Source organism: Lynx rufus, unplaced genomic scaffold (genome assembly GCF_022079265.1).
Source record: "Lynx rufus isolate CCGP_SWC_20201006 ecotype Redwood Valley unplaced genomic scaffold, mLynRuf1.p SCAF_4, whole genome shotgun sequence".
In the NCBI taxonomy this organism is placed as follows: domain Eukaryota; kingdom Metazoa; phylum Chordata; class Mammalia; order Carnivora; family Felidae; genus Lynx; species Lynx rufus.
This window is the reverse complement of record NW_025814856.1, coordinates 52,091,525-52,104,462: the sequence shown is the minus strand read 5'-3', so window position 1 is coordinate 52,104,462 and position 12,938 is coordinate 52,091,525. Positions and strand designations below refer to the sequence as shown.

General features: G+C 44.5%; 1 protein-coding gene across 1 annotated transcript in view; it reads right to left on the bottom strand.

Annotated features, from left to right (window-relative positions):
* The window catches only part of SLC6A11 (solute carrier family 6 member 11), a 132,823-nt gene that overhangs the window by 65,427 nt on the left and 54,458 nt on the right, over positions 1-12,938 (bottom strand). The window contains exon 6 of the mRNA XM_047096724.1: positions 4,063-4,197. Coding sequence (XP_046952680.1) covers positions 4,063-4,197 — 135 coding nt within the window. The remainder of the gene's footprint in view (positions 1-4,062; positions 4,198-12,938) is intronic.

Genomic DNA, 12,938 nt, shown 5'->3' with positions numbered 1-12,938 from the left:
TAATAATCTCTGATACAGAACAGGCACTTAGTAAGTATCTGTCAAGCAAATGAATGGACATTAAACAAATCACACATGTAATACATACATACATGTATATACATATATAAATATTTCCCTGCAAACATGGTAAGCACTTTGGAAAAGAAGTATGAAATACTAGAGGGTGCATGGTTAGCAGTTTGGAAAGACTTGCCTGAAAAAGTGATGTTTAAACTGAGTCCTAAAGGATGAGTGGATGTTGGGCAAGGTGCAGAAGGAGGGTCTGGGGAGGAAAGAGGGAGCATTCTTAGCAGAGAAGTAACATGTGCAAAGGTCCTGAGGCAGAAAGAAGGCCAGTATCTGGCATGAACTGAGAGAGGGGGAGAAATGATGGGGATGCAGCAAGGAGACAGCTCAAGGAAGCCCTTGGAGGCCCTACCAAAGACCACAGGGAACCTCAGAAGGGATTTAAGCCAAGAGATGCCTGTCAGATTTAGATTTCAAAAAGATCACTCTGCTGCTGAATGAGAGTGGCCCACAGGACCAAGGGGTTAAGGGACATTTCTGGAAGACCAGTTAGGAGGCTACTGTCAAGGGGGAGATGGTGGTGTCTGGACCAGGCTGGTGGCAGCCGAGGCAGAGAGCAACATGGGTAGAGTGAGGGAGTCAAGCAGAGATCAGAGGCATTTGAGGGTTCTGCAGCTCAAAATTAGCACTTTTTTCTAGAATAGCCCAAATAGTAAATATTTTACGTTTTGCCAGTGTGCAGCAAAGAGTTACCACAGCAGACTTGATGTTCTTGTCCCAAAGGGCCTGCTGGCAGGATTGGCTCTTGGCTGATATCTGGGAACTTAGCTAAGATATTCCCCTGGTACTAAGTCACACCGTCATTTTGTATGCCAGGGGCACTGAATTCTGCTGTGCCAGCTTGCCTGGACTATTTGTACAAGCAATGCAACTTACAATGAGTACCTGCTTTCCTTCTGGAGACCGTGTGATCGATCACATGGCCACAAAGTACCTGCGCACTTAATAAAACTTCCCCATTAAAAACCCGAGTCCTGACCAATCTCCTCTGGGGAGAAATACTGCCCACATGCTGCTGCATTTTGGTGCTGCAAGAAGGAACACGTTCTGTGTGGCTCCTCCTGGCAGGTGACTGTGGGAAGCCTATGGCATGGATTCCTCCCCACTTGATGTGATGTGTCTTTTTCTCTCGCTGATGCTGGAAATAAGCTGTATTAAACAGTATGACTGCTCTGAGTCCTTTGAGCCCTAGTGAGTCACTCAATGTGGCAGGGGCCGGGGCATAGGGGTTATATGGTTTCTGTCTCAGCTACTCATCTTTGCCTCTGAGTTATGCCTTTGAGCAGCCAAACAATATGGGGAAAAATAAGTAACATGGCTGTGTTCCAATAAGACTTTATTTACAAAAATGGGCAGAGGGCTGAAGGTGGCCTGTAAGTCTATCAGTCAACCCATGTTCATGGAAAATGCAGGCATCTCAGAATCCACTTTGAACCTGCTGAATGAAATCAACCTTTTCTTGCCTTCATGGGAAAACGAAGGCCCAGAAGGAGAAAAAGAGAAGGAACCTGTCCAAGGTCACTTAGGATCAGCAGCAGAGCCCGAGGAAAGCCAGGTCCTGACTGTTGGCCCAATGTTCATACCACGACTCCAAGTGGCCATTCCTCAGAACAGCCTTGCAAGTGAGTGCTGGCCTGGGAGCCGAAGCCTGAGAGGAAGGGAGATGGCAGGAAACTGGGATGATGAGGCAGACAGTGTGAATGGTGAACACCTGGCTTCACCTCTGTCCTGTGTGTGGATATGTGCGTTTGTGGTACATGTGTATATGTGTAGATAGGGCTCTACGGTCGTAAGTGTTGGCTGGCTTTTCCCAAACTTTTCTGATCATCAGAATCTCCTCGGCAGCTTCCTAATCATATAAATAGGCAGGTGCCATCGCATACCCCCAAAACTGCATTCTTAACATGTTCCAAGGTGTTCCGATGATCAGTTAGGTTTGGAAAATGTGGGTGATGCCCAGGATCTCTTTCCTGACAGACCCTGAGGAACAGGATAAGGAAACCTGTGAGCAGAGGAAAGAACAGGAAATCTGTACTGGGTCAAGAATTTGTGGATCTGACAAAAAGGCACAGACCAGTGATTCTGGAAATACGTTTTCCAAAACTCACTCTCCAACTGAGCCTTTGCCATCGGAGGTTGGAGTTGGTGAGGCCAACAGTCAGGAGCTAATTTCCTTCTTCCTAGGGATTCTGCCTGCAACTCAGGATGCTGCGTCAGGTGCCCGGTGGTGCCCCGAGCCTCAGGGGCCCCTCAAGGCACAGCAAATTGAGAAGAAACGAGCACACGTTGCCACTTCACCATGGACCTTAATCAGTGTAATGAGCTACACCTGAGCTGCAATAACTCGCCCTCCATAAACCTTTCCACCCAAGTTCTCCTAACAGGGGGTGGCTGGAAGCTACAGACTGCAGACTCGGAGTTTCCTGCAGTCTCATCTACTATGAATGCAGATTCTACATTCTAATGCATGATGTATCTATGTTCATTTTAATAGAAATATGGGTGCCTCTATGTTCATCATGGCATTATTTACAATAGCCAAATTATAAAAGCAGCCCAAGTGTCCACTGATTGACAAATGGATAAAGAAAATATGGTACACAGATACATACAACAGAATACTATTCAGTCACAAAGAAGAATGCAATCTTGCCATTTGCAACAACATGGATGGACCTGGGGATATTATGTTAAGTGAAATAAGTCAGAGAAAGACAAATACTGTATGATTTTGCTTATATGTTGAATCCAAAAAAAATTAACAAAACAGAACAGAAACAGACTCAAAGATACAGAGAACAATCTAGTGGTTGCTGGGATGGGGGTAGGCAAAATAGCAGAAGGGGATTAAAAGGTACAAACTTCCAGTTATAAAATAAATAAGTCAGAGGGATACAACGTACACTACATGGAATATAGTTGATAATATATAACAACTGTGTATGCTGACAGATGGTAGTTAGATTTACCAGGGTGATCACTTTGCAATGTATGAAAATGCCAGAATCACTATGTTGTACAGCTGAAACTAATATAACATTGTATATCAACTATATTTCAATTAAACAAACATGGATGTCTCCTCGGCCATCAGATGTCTTTGAGCACATTGTCTGACACCCTGGATTTACCTGATGGCCTTTAGGAAACACTGATACCTGGGAACCACCCCCAGAAAATTTAATTTAATTGGTCTGGGTTACACTCTGGGAATTGGGATTTTTCAAAAGGTCCCAGGAGCTTCTAACAAGTAGTGAGGTTGAGCATTTCTGGGCCTGCAAGGTGTCTGTTTTCACCTCTTGTCTAACATACACCTGGGAACACCATCACTGCCCACTTAGAGAAGCTTAGGTATAAACAGTCACTATCCAAGATTCAGCACAACCAACGCCTTACCAGACACAATTAAGAGGTGAGCCAGTTTTCACCAATTATTTTCTTTCTGCGAGCTGCACCCACAAGGAAAATCAATCACCAACAAAGACCCAGTTGGTCTCACTGAGATGCATGGCTGGGGGATCTGTGATCTTAGGCAGAGGAAAAACTTTATGTTTACACTTACCTCTAACAAATTTAGCATTTCTTCAATTATGAATATACACAACAAACTGCAGAATTGTCAGCAGTAGAAATCCCAGATACTTTCATATCACAGTATAGATATCTCCACACATCATTTATGCTCACCATGACTTTGAAACCATAAAAATCATAGGACCTGTTGCTGGATCTTGCTCTTTAATGTATTGATAAACAAGCACATATATTATTACACGCCACAAATTTGTCTTTTGTTGATGTTTTGATGGTTGTATTTCAATATACTGGATTTCCTAGGCATTTAATTTATGCATGGAAAATGATTATTGTGAGAAGGGGTCCATGGACTTCTACATGCTCAGCCAGCTGCTAAGCCCCCGTGGCTGGCAGCAGAGGCTGGCAGAGGGCGTCCCAGTGGTGACAGGCAACTGGACACGAAGCAAGCAACTTTACCTGTGGGTCGGAGAGCCGGGAGAGGTCAGGATACAGGTAGAACTTGATGCCTTCGGAGGCCCCAGGCAAGGTGACCCCTCGGATCAGGAGGATCAGAAGCATGATATAGGGAAATGTTGCAGTGACGTATACAACCTGCCCAGGGGAGGAGAGGAAAGAATCAAGAAGGGGTGATGGTGGTGGGCAATGTGGCAGGGCCCTAACTTCTGGCCAGGAGAAGAGGACTTTCCAGTGTAGAGCCCCAACGTGGCTTCTTCTCCCACCTCATCTCTCATCACTGTCCGCTCAGGGGCCTGGCCTTTCAGCGAGTATCTCATGAATGCCTACAATGATGCTTGAGACCGGTGCTTATTAATCATTTGTGACCACAACCCACAAAAGGAAATACATGATATCAAAATCCCATACATATTGAGCTGAAACAGGACGTCCCACATGATACTCACTCTTACATGTGTGATGCACTCAATATTTTCTATCATATTCTATTTCATGTTTTCATAAGGCTGGTCATGACCCTCTAAATTTACGTCACGATTCACCAATGGGCCATGACCCACATTTTTGAAAAAGACTGCTCTCAATGATAATCAATTTTTCACAGCCAAGGATAGAATAGAAAGATGCAGGGGAGGGGCACCTGGGTGGCCCAGTCGGTTGAGTGTCTGACTCTTGACTTTGACTCAGGTCGTGATCTCAGGGTTTGAGAGATCAAGCCCCACCTTGGGCTCTGTGCTGACAGTGTGGAGCCTGCTTGGGATTTCCTATCTCTCTCTCTCTCTCTGCCCCTCCCCTGCTCACATGCCCTCTCTAAATAAATAAATACATACATACATACATACTGAGGAGACGAGAGGAGAGGAGAGGAGAGGAGAGGAGAGGAGAGGAGAGGAGAGGAGAGGAGAGGAGAGGAGAGGAGAGGAGAGGAGAGGAGAGGAGAGAAGAGAAGAGAAGAGAAGAGAAGAGAAGAGAAGAGAAGAGAAGAGAGAAGAGTAAAGTGCAGGGAAATGGGGGAGGGAAGCTATTTGGGGCAAGAAAGACCCAGTGTTTGCCTGGGATCATTTCTGCTCGGTGTACCTGGAGGCCAGTGATTGGAACCAGCAAACTGAGCAGCCCTTTTCAGCCCACAGATTCTGTACAAGAAACAGAATCTTCCCTGGGTTTCCTCACACAAGCACTGCTTATAAGCAAATAGCAACACCCTCAAGACTCTATCCTGTCCTTGGGCCACAACCTCTCCTTGAGGTCCATGCAGGACTTGGTGTCTCCTCCTCCAGGTCTGATTTTTCCTCCTTTGTCACATCTCTTCTGTAATCACTTCGTTGTGCCCTCTTGGTGGGGCCTGCCTGTTCCATCTGTTTACATCAGCAACTTGTCAACATTTGGGGGCCATGGATGTCTCTGAGAATCTGAGGACAGCTACAGACTCTCCTCTCTTCCCCCAAAGGTGCACAGACACAGATATGTGTACCAGCTTTTGGATGGTTCAGAGACTCAGACTTCCCTGCTAAAGTACTTGTGCTGTGTGACCTACGGTCTTAATTCTTCTAGTTGAAACCCTTCCCAGCTCAGGGTTTCTTTTACCAGTGGTCTAGTCCCTCACTCAGTTTTTGCATTCATTCATTTACTCACTCATCCACCTACTTACTCACTCACTCACCAAAAACACTCCTATGCACCAAGTGCTGAGCTAGACTCTGGAATATGCAAATAAGTCTTGATATGGAAGTTTCTGCCTCAAGAGGCCCCGCTCTGGTAGAAAAGACAGACATGTAGGTAAGTAGATAATTCATGCATTATGTAATCAGCGGAATATAAAGGATGGAGGACCAAAGAGTAGCTAATTACAGAGGCAGTCAGGGAGGGCTTCTCCAAGGAGGTGATCCAGGTATTGGACCATAAAGGAGTTCAGGACATGGGAAACGGGGACAGAGGGAAGAAGAGAATAAAATCTTACTAAATGCCAGCCACTTTACACATGACAATGGAAATAGTTACATTTATGTAACTTGAATTTTTCCTTGTATTATTTTTTATTTTCATATAAATTAACATCTTCGAAAAACTGAAATAGAGATGCTATTTATGGCAGGACACACAGTGATCCTTGTGTTAACTGGGCTATTACTTCATTGAAGAATGGTCATATACGCATTAGAGGGACTAAAGGGGACAGGAACATTGTAAAGCAGTAACAAAAAAAGGTATTGCTTCTTTGCACTTAACCTTCAAACAAAAAAGAGTCCATACTTTACATAAATGCAAATGTAAGTCATTCAGTTGGTGACAAAGCAGGGATTTAAACCCAGTCCTCAAAAACAAGAAATAAGAACCAGCAGAGGGTGGTGTCATTGGGTCCTGGAGCTCACATCTGGAGGACTGGGTTGTTTCATCCAGACACTGTCCTTGGCCCACAGTGCTGGCAGCATCCTCAGCTTATTCACAGCCCTGCCCCAGCCAGTTAAGCATCCTGTTTCCAAACCAACAGTCAGCTCTACTGACATGTCAGTTATTTCAAACAACCTCTTGCTGTAACATATACTGTAATCCAGGTGAATGCAAGTCAGATGTATAAGAATCAGAGCCAACAGCTGATATCAATAGTCAAAAATGAGAGGCCAGCAGTCAATAGGGCCGACGGTTCCTGCCCAGACAGCTCATCGTGGTATAAAAGCTCCCATTTCTCTTAGCCTTACAGACACAATCTTGCGTGGATCTTCAGCATTTCATATAAATTCTTGAGTATCTTCCTTCAGAATGAACCCCCACACCGTGGTCAACTGGCTTATGTCTGTGAAAAGACAGGAGGAAGCTAAAATCTATTGCTTTTAACTGCATAATTTCCACTTTTGTCTCTATGGTATGGCAGAAGATTAATTATCCAGAATGCCCAGGCCCCAAAGGATGACATATCTATCTTAACCCCCAATGCTCACAAAATGTAAGGAAAAGAATGTTATCCTATAAAATAGAACAAGTGAAAATCATAGGACTTTATCTTTACTCTGTGGGACCACCTTGATGTGACTAAACTTGTTGGTTATACTCCACCTGGTCTTTTTTTTTTTTTTTTTTTTGAGAGAGAGAGCGAGAGAGCGCACACACGAGCAAGCAAGGTAGAGGGGCAGAGGGAGAGAGAGAATCTTAGGCTGAGCATGAAGCCTGATGTGGGGCTGGATCCTAGGACCCTGGGATCATGACCTGAGTCAAAATCAGGAGACGAGTTGGATACTCAACCAACTGAGCACCCAGGAACCCCTCCACCTGGTCTGTTTTTGAGTGAACATTAAGGGGTCACTTATAACCTGGCCAAATGCACCCTCACTATGCCCTCAGCAGCATACATAGCAGACTACTCCTCAATGACCACATTAGTATGATTTATTAAATAGATAACAATTATTTTGAAGTAATTCCATTGTTTAAAGTTCTAAATGCATGTTCTGCTTCTACATTACATTGAGGAGAACTACCCTCCCTCCACTGGTATCCACACCTTCATTTTTACGTTTTTTAAAATAAAACCATAAGGGAAATAAAATATTCAGATGAACTGCTCAAAGACCACAGTACAGACAATGACTTAGGCTGCCAAAACGAAACCACTGGCTGGCAGGCATTAGCTAGAAAAATCCCTTTGTGAGCTGAGGTTTGAGAGCCTCAAGTCAGGGAACAAAAGGTGGTTTAGGGGCATCATTATGTAATGGACACAAGTGGAGAGTGGTATGAAAGTTGAAATGCAATGCTGAGGACAGCCTGTATCTGACACTGGTCCTGGTTCTCTTAACAGCCCCCTTCTGATTTGTTTCTGCCCTCAGTTATACCAGCCATTAGGATATCATCTTTGATTTTTCCTGAGAACAGCTGTGGATTGTCCATACAATACAGATCTTGTCATTAAGAAATTGTACATAAATGGCATTTACCCTGCCCTATCCCTCCTGTGTTCATGGCAGACATCACTAATCGATCACAATACTCTGTGCAGCTAAGCATGGACACAGCCTCAGAACCCTCCATAGTACTCCAGGCAGCTCCATAATCAGCTGGGAAGAAACCCACTATCTTCTACCCTTGATCTAGCCCACTTTTCATTTATGCCTTCACAGTCTCCTGCAGGTCCTTAGTCCCTGTGCCCAGAGTGGTAAGCCCCAGATCTCGTGCTTAAGGAAAGACCTGCTGAATGTGCATACCTGAATGGGGTTCCTGGGGTCATGACACCCAAAGGAGCAGTGTGAAACAGGAAAAGGAGGCTAGAGAGACAGGCTGGAAGGTTCTTTGTGAATGGATTCGGCCTTTGGGTGCCGACAGTGGAGTTGCAGCTGGGTCTCCAAGGATAAGCAGGAATGGGAGAGGCTGAGTCAGGCAGGGAAGATGTGGAACTAGCCAACAATGTGTAAGTGGGCTGAGAATACTGTCCCCTGGGTTGTCCTCCAGGTGTTCAAGCTGGAGTCTGCCTCCCCTCTTTCCTGAGCTGTGTCCCCATTCAATCAGTGGTATTAAGACCCACCAACTTGATCTCCAACTATATTCTGAAATTACACCCTCTCTTCAGCCCCACCACCAAAGCCTTTCATTATCTTTCTTCTCAGTCATGCACCAGCCCCACTCTGTCCACACTGCAGGCAAGTTTCAAAACTATGAATTCAGCATGTGTCTTCCTGCTTCTCTGAATCTGCCCTCCCCAACCGCACATTGAAGGCCGTGGGATATAGCGCAAAGGATTAGGCTTTGAGTCAGATGACCCCGTGTTCAAATCTTGGGCTTCCCTGGCTTGCTGTGTGACTTGATCAGTCTCTATCCTTCCCCCAACTACTTTGTCCTCTGCTGTACCAGGTTCCTCACCCTTGGAAAGCATGCCAGGCTCCTTCAAGGCCTCCTTATCTTTTTGTGCCTTCTTCTATTTGTACTATCCAGCCCCAGGTGTTCCTCCTGGGTGTGTTTGAATCCCCACAAGGCTGAGGACTCCTCAAAGTCAGGGACCCTGCCATTCAGGTGTGATACCATTGTCCTACCTACTTTATACATCAGGCAGCTGAAGCCCAGAATGGTGTTTCTGAAGTACTATAAGCCCCCACTCACCCTTATCCATGGGGGATATGTTCCAAGATCCAGATAGGTAGGACTGAACCCTATATATACTATGTTTTTTCCTGTATGTACATACCTATGATAAAGTTTAATTAATAAATTAGTCACAGTAAGAGATTAAACACTTTAATGAACATTAACTAAGAATAAACTAGAACAATTATAACAATATACTGCAATAAAAGTTAAGTGAATGTGGTCTCTCTCTCCCAAAATACCTCACTGTACTATACTTATCCCTCTTGTGATGCTGTGAGATGATAACGTGCCTGTGTAAGGAGAAGCAAGGTGAATGACCTAGACTACTGTGACATAGCATTAGGCTACTATTGACCTTCTGACATCAGGAGGAGGATCATCTGCTTCCAGGGAGGAACTGAAACCGCAGAGATCAAAACCATGAATAAGGGGCGGGGGGCCGGACTACTGTACCTCAGTATCAGCTCAGGATCCACCCTCTAAACCTATAAGCCATGCCATCTGCCCACCTGTTACGGACAGCTGGAGTGCCACTTCCTCCCTGACTCCCTCCCCCACCACACACACATCCCTGTCACTCCAGTGCTCTCTGGTCCCCTCTAGCTGCTCTCCACCTGCTGTTTTATCACCTTGTAAGTGTAAGATTTCTAAAATATGAGCTCCTTGAGGAAAGGGAGTTTTGTCTTTTACTTTCCCTGCTATGTCCACAGTGCCCAGGACAGCACAAGGTACATAAAACAAGCTCAATAAACATTTGGTGGATGGATGAACAAATAAGCAGGCTGAGGTCTGGGACCCCAAGGTTAGACTGCAGGGTTTCACAACACTACCGTGTGCTTCCTCTGTAGGAAACGCTGGGTCCGCATAAAATGGGATTCAGAAAATCGAATCGGATTTTCAGAGGAGTGTTTATAAATAAGGAAGTAAGAGATCTGGCTTTAAAAGACAGATCAGTTCAGATGCAGAGGTCAAGGAAGTGCAGATACAAGGTACTTTGCAGCAAAGTTCAGCATAGCTTTCAAGATGCCCGAGGCTACAGGAGTCTCTGGAAGAGCCAAGCAGGGCTTGGGCATTTAGCTAAAATATGCAGTGTTTGGTGATGGGCATAAAAGTCACTGACAAGGTACCATCAAGTCTGGCTGGTAGCTCAGACCCAGAGAGTTGGGTGTGGGGGAAGGAGGGTCTAATCTGTCAGACCTCAGAGGCCCCTGAAGTGAGGCTCCTGCCCCAAGCACATCCCCCTTGGTTAAGGAAGAGGTTTTGTTTTGTTTTTTACTATTGTTTAATTTCCTTTCAGCAGGTCAAGTCCTCTTGAATATAAAGGTTAGCACACTTGGTGGTAATTATACTGTATCCTGTTTTAATTGACTCTAATTGCTCATTTGCATTCCAATACTGGAATTGTGGAGCATTTTCCCCCTACTTCCAGGACACAGCTATTTATTTCATAGCAGGGAGACTGTCTGATCATTGAGAACATGACAAAAGTTGCAGAAAGGCTGCCCCTCCCTAAGTTTTCCAGGATAATGGGGTCAATTGGAAAGTTGAGCCTTGTTCAAAAGGCTTTGGGAAAGTAGGCTGGTGTGGGGGCAAAGACATAGAACCACAGGGTCAGAAGATCCAATATAATAAGTGGCTTGAGCAAGTTCCATTGCCTCTCTGGGCTGGCACTTTACCATCCACAAGAGGCAGGGATGAACTAATCCAAGCTTCAATCATCTTTATACCATTTTCTCAATTTTTTTTGCCATATATATGTATGCTTTTGTATTATTTACTTAATATTTTCTATAATTCAATATTCTCTCTTATGTTCAATAAATATATGTAATGGAAAAACTGAATTACCGCCATAAACAGAAAACCATTACCTCTAATGACAAATATAGAAGGTAAATGCAAAAATAAATGCAATGAAAACAAAGCATGATTAAATTATAGCCAAAGGCTCAGTTAGAGTCTGGGCTATGTTCTCTGTTCAAAACCAAGAGTAGCAAGTGTCAAGGAGGTGCTAAAAGATGAAGCAGTTAACTGTACCTTTTGCCTTAAGCAACATGGAAAGGGAATATTATCTCATTATGTAATCGGATGTTCTTTAATCCAGGTTCATGTATCACTAAAATCATCCTGTGGACTGCCAGTAGAAAAAAACACTTCCCATATTTGTGGGATAGATCACATGGATGATCGCTGGGGTCCTGCCCAGCAACCACAATGTTTTCTAGAACAGTCCAGGATTAACCACAACCCTTTCAAAGGACCAGGATTTGTAGAGCTATCCAAGGTCCTGACTCTAATTTAGGCTGAACCTTCTGAGAGCCAGTTACCTAGGGCCTTGGAAGATGCTGTTGGTAATTGAGGCACCACCGGGTGCCAAAGATGTGTCGTATACTATCTCTGACTGATCTTCATGCCAGTCGAATAGGTTCTGGCCCCATTTTGTAGACAAAAACAAACAAACAAACAAAAAACAAAAACACTTGAGGATTAAAGAAAGAAGTGGATTGTGCCAAGTCACAGAACGGTAAGTAATCAGAAGTCAGCTCTTTCTACCATACAAGCTGTGCTCCATGCCATAAACCTGGCCAGACATGCCTTCCTATTTTCAACTCCTGTTTCTCCCTCTGTCTGTCCTTAACTTCAAAAGTCCAGTTTTCTTGACTTTTGCCAGCAACTCATCGTAGCCTACCACCCCAGTGTGGGAAACATTGTATTAGTCTAACCTTCCCCCCACCCCTTCCATTCTAGCTGGGCTTGCCCCTGTGTGTAGGGTACATATGCCCATTACATATGATTGCAATCCTTAGAGAATCAATGTGTTTTTTTTTAATTTTTTTTTCAACGTTTATTTATTTTTGGGACAGAGAGAGACAGAGCATGAACGGGGGAGGAGCAGAGAGAGAGGGAGACACAGAATCGGAAACAGGCTCCAGACTCTGAGCCATCAGCCCAGAGCCTGACGCGGGGCTCGAACTCACAGACCGCGAGATTGTGACCTGGCTGAAGTCGGACGTTTAACTGACTGCGCCACCCAGGCGCCCCGAGAATTAATGTTTTTAATATCAACAGATTTTCCCCAGTGCCAGTTTTTGAGGGAAAACTACCTGAATTCCTAGGTAGGGACACCATAGCAGGCACTAAATAGTCTGGTATGATCTCCCAGAGGATGTTACTGATCTCTCAAAACAAGGTTCTAGGAGAATGTGGATCTGAAGGAGGGATGTCACCATGAACACATCTGGCCTCTTCACCCTTTTTAGAGACATTATTCTTAGACCATTCTAACAGAAATAGGAAATGAAGAAAAAAACATTCTGTTCTAGCAATCAAATTCTAAATAGGTGGATGGAGCCATGTCTTCACAAGAGTATAGCAAAGATATTCACTATTCAAGGAGATAACAGCATTTCAGCAATGCAGAAATATTTCCTTGGGAAGCTGAAGTTATAATTTTTATGCAGTGATTTGTGGTGTGTCTTTATCTATAAAAGTTAGTCCATGTGTGGAGCCTAAAATCACCAGCCAGCCTTGGGACCCATGTTTCAGGGTACTGTCCTAGATCTGGGTTGAGAGGGACAGGGTTAGAACTGGAGGCAGCAAGCAGAGTGGGATGAGCTAGCTCTAGTCCCCATTTTACCATAGTGGCAGAGAACATGGGCCCCCTTTCAAGATTCACATTCCCTTTTTCTGCAGTAACAAAACGCCTATTTTTGACTGGATCCATGGCTTTCTAGAATAAAGGCAACATTTCCCAGACCCTCTTGCAGCTAGGTGTGGCCATGTGACTACACTATGTACAAATTCCA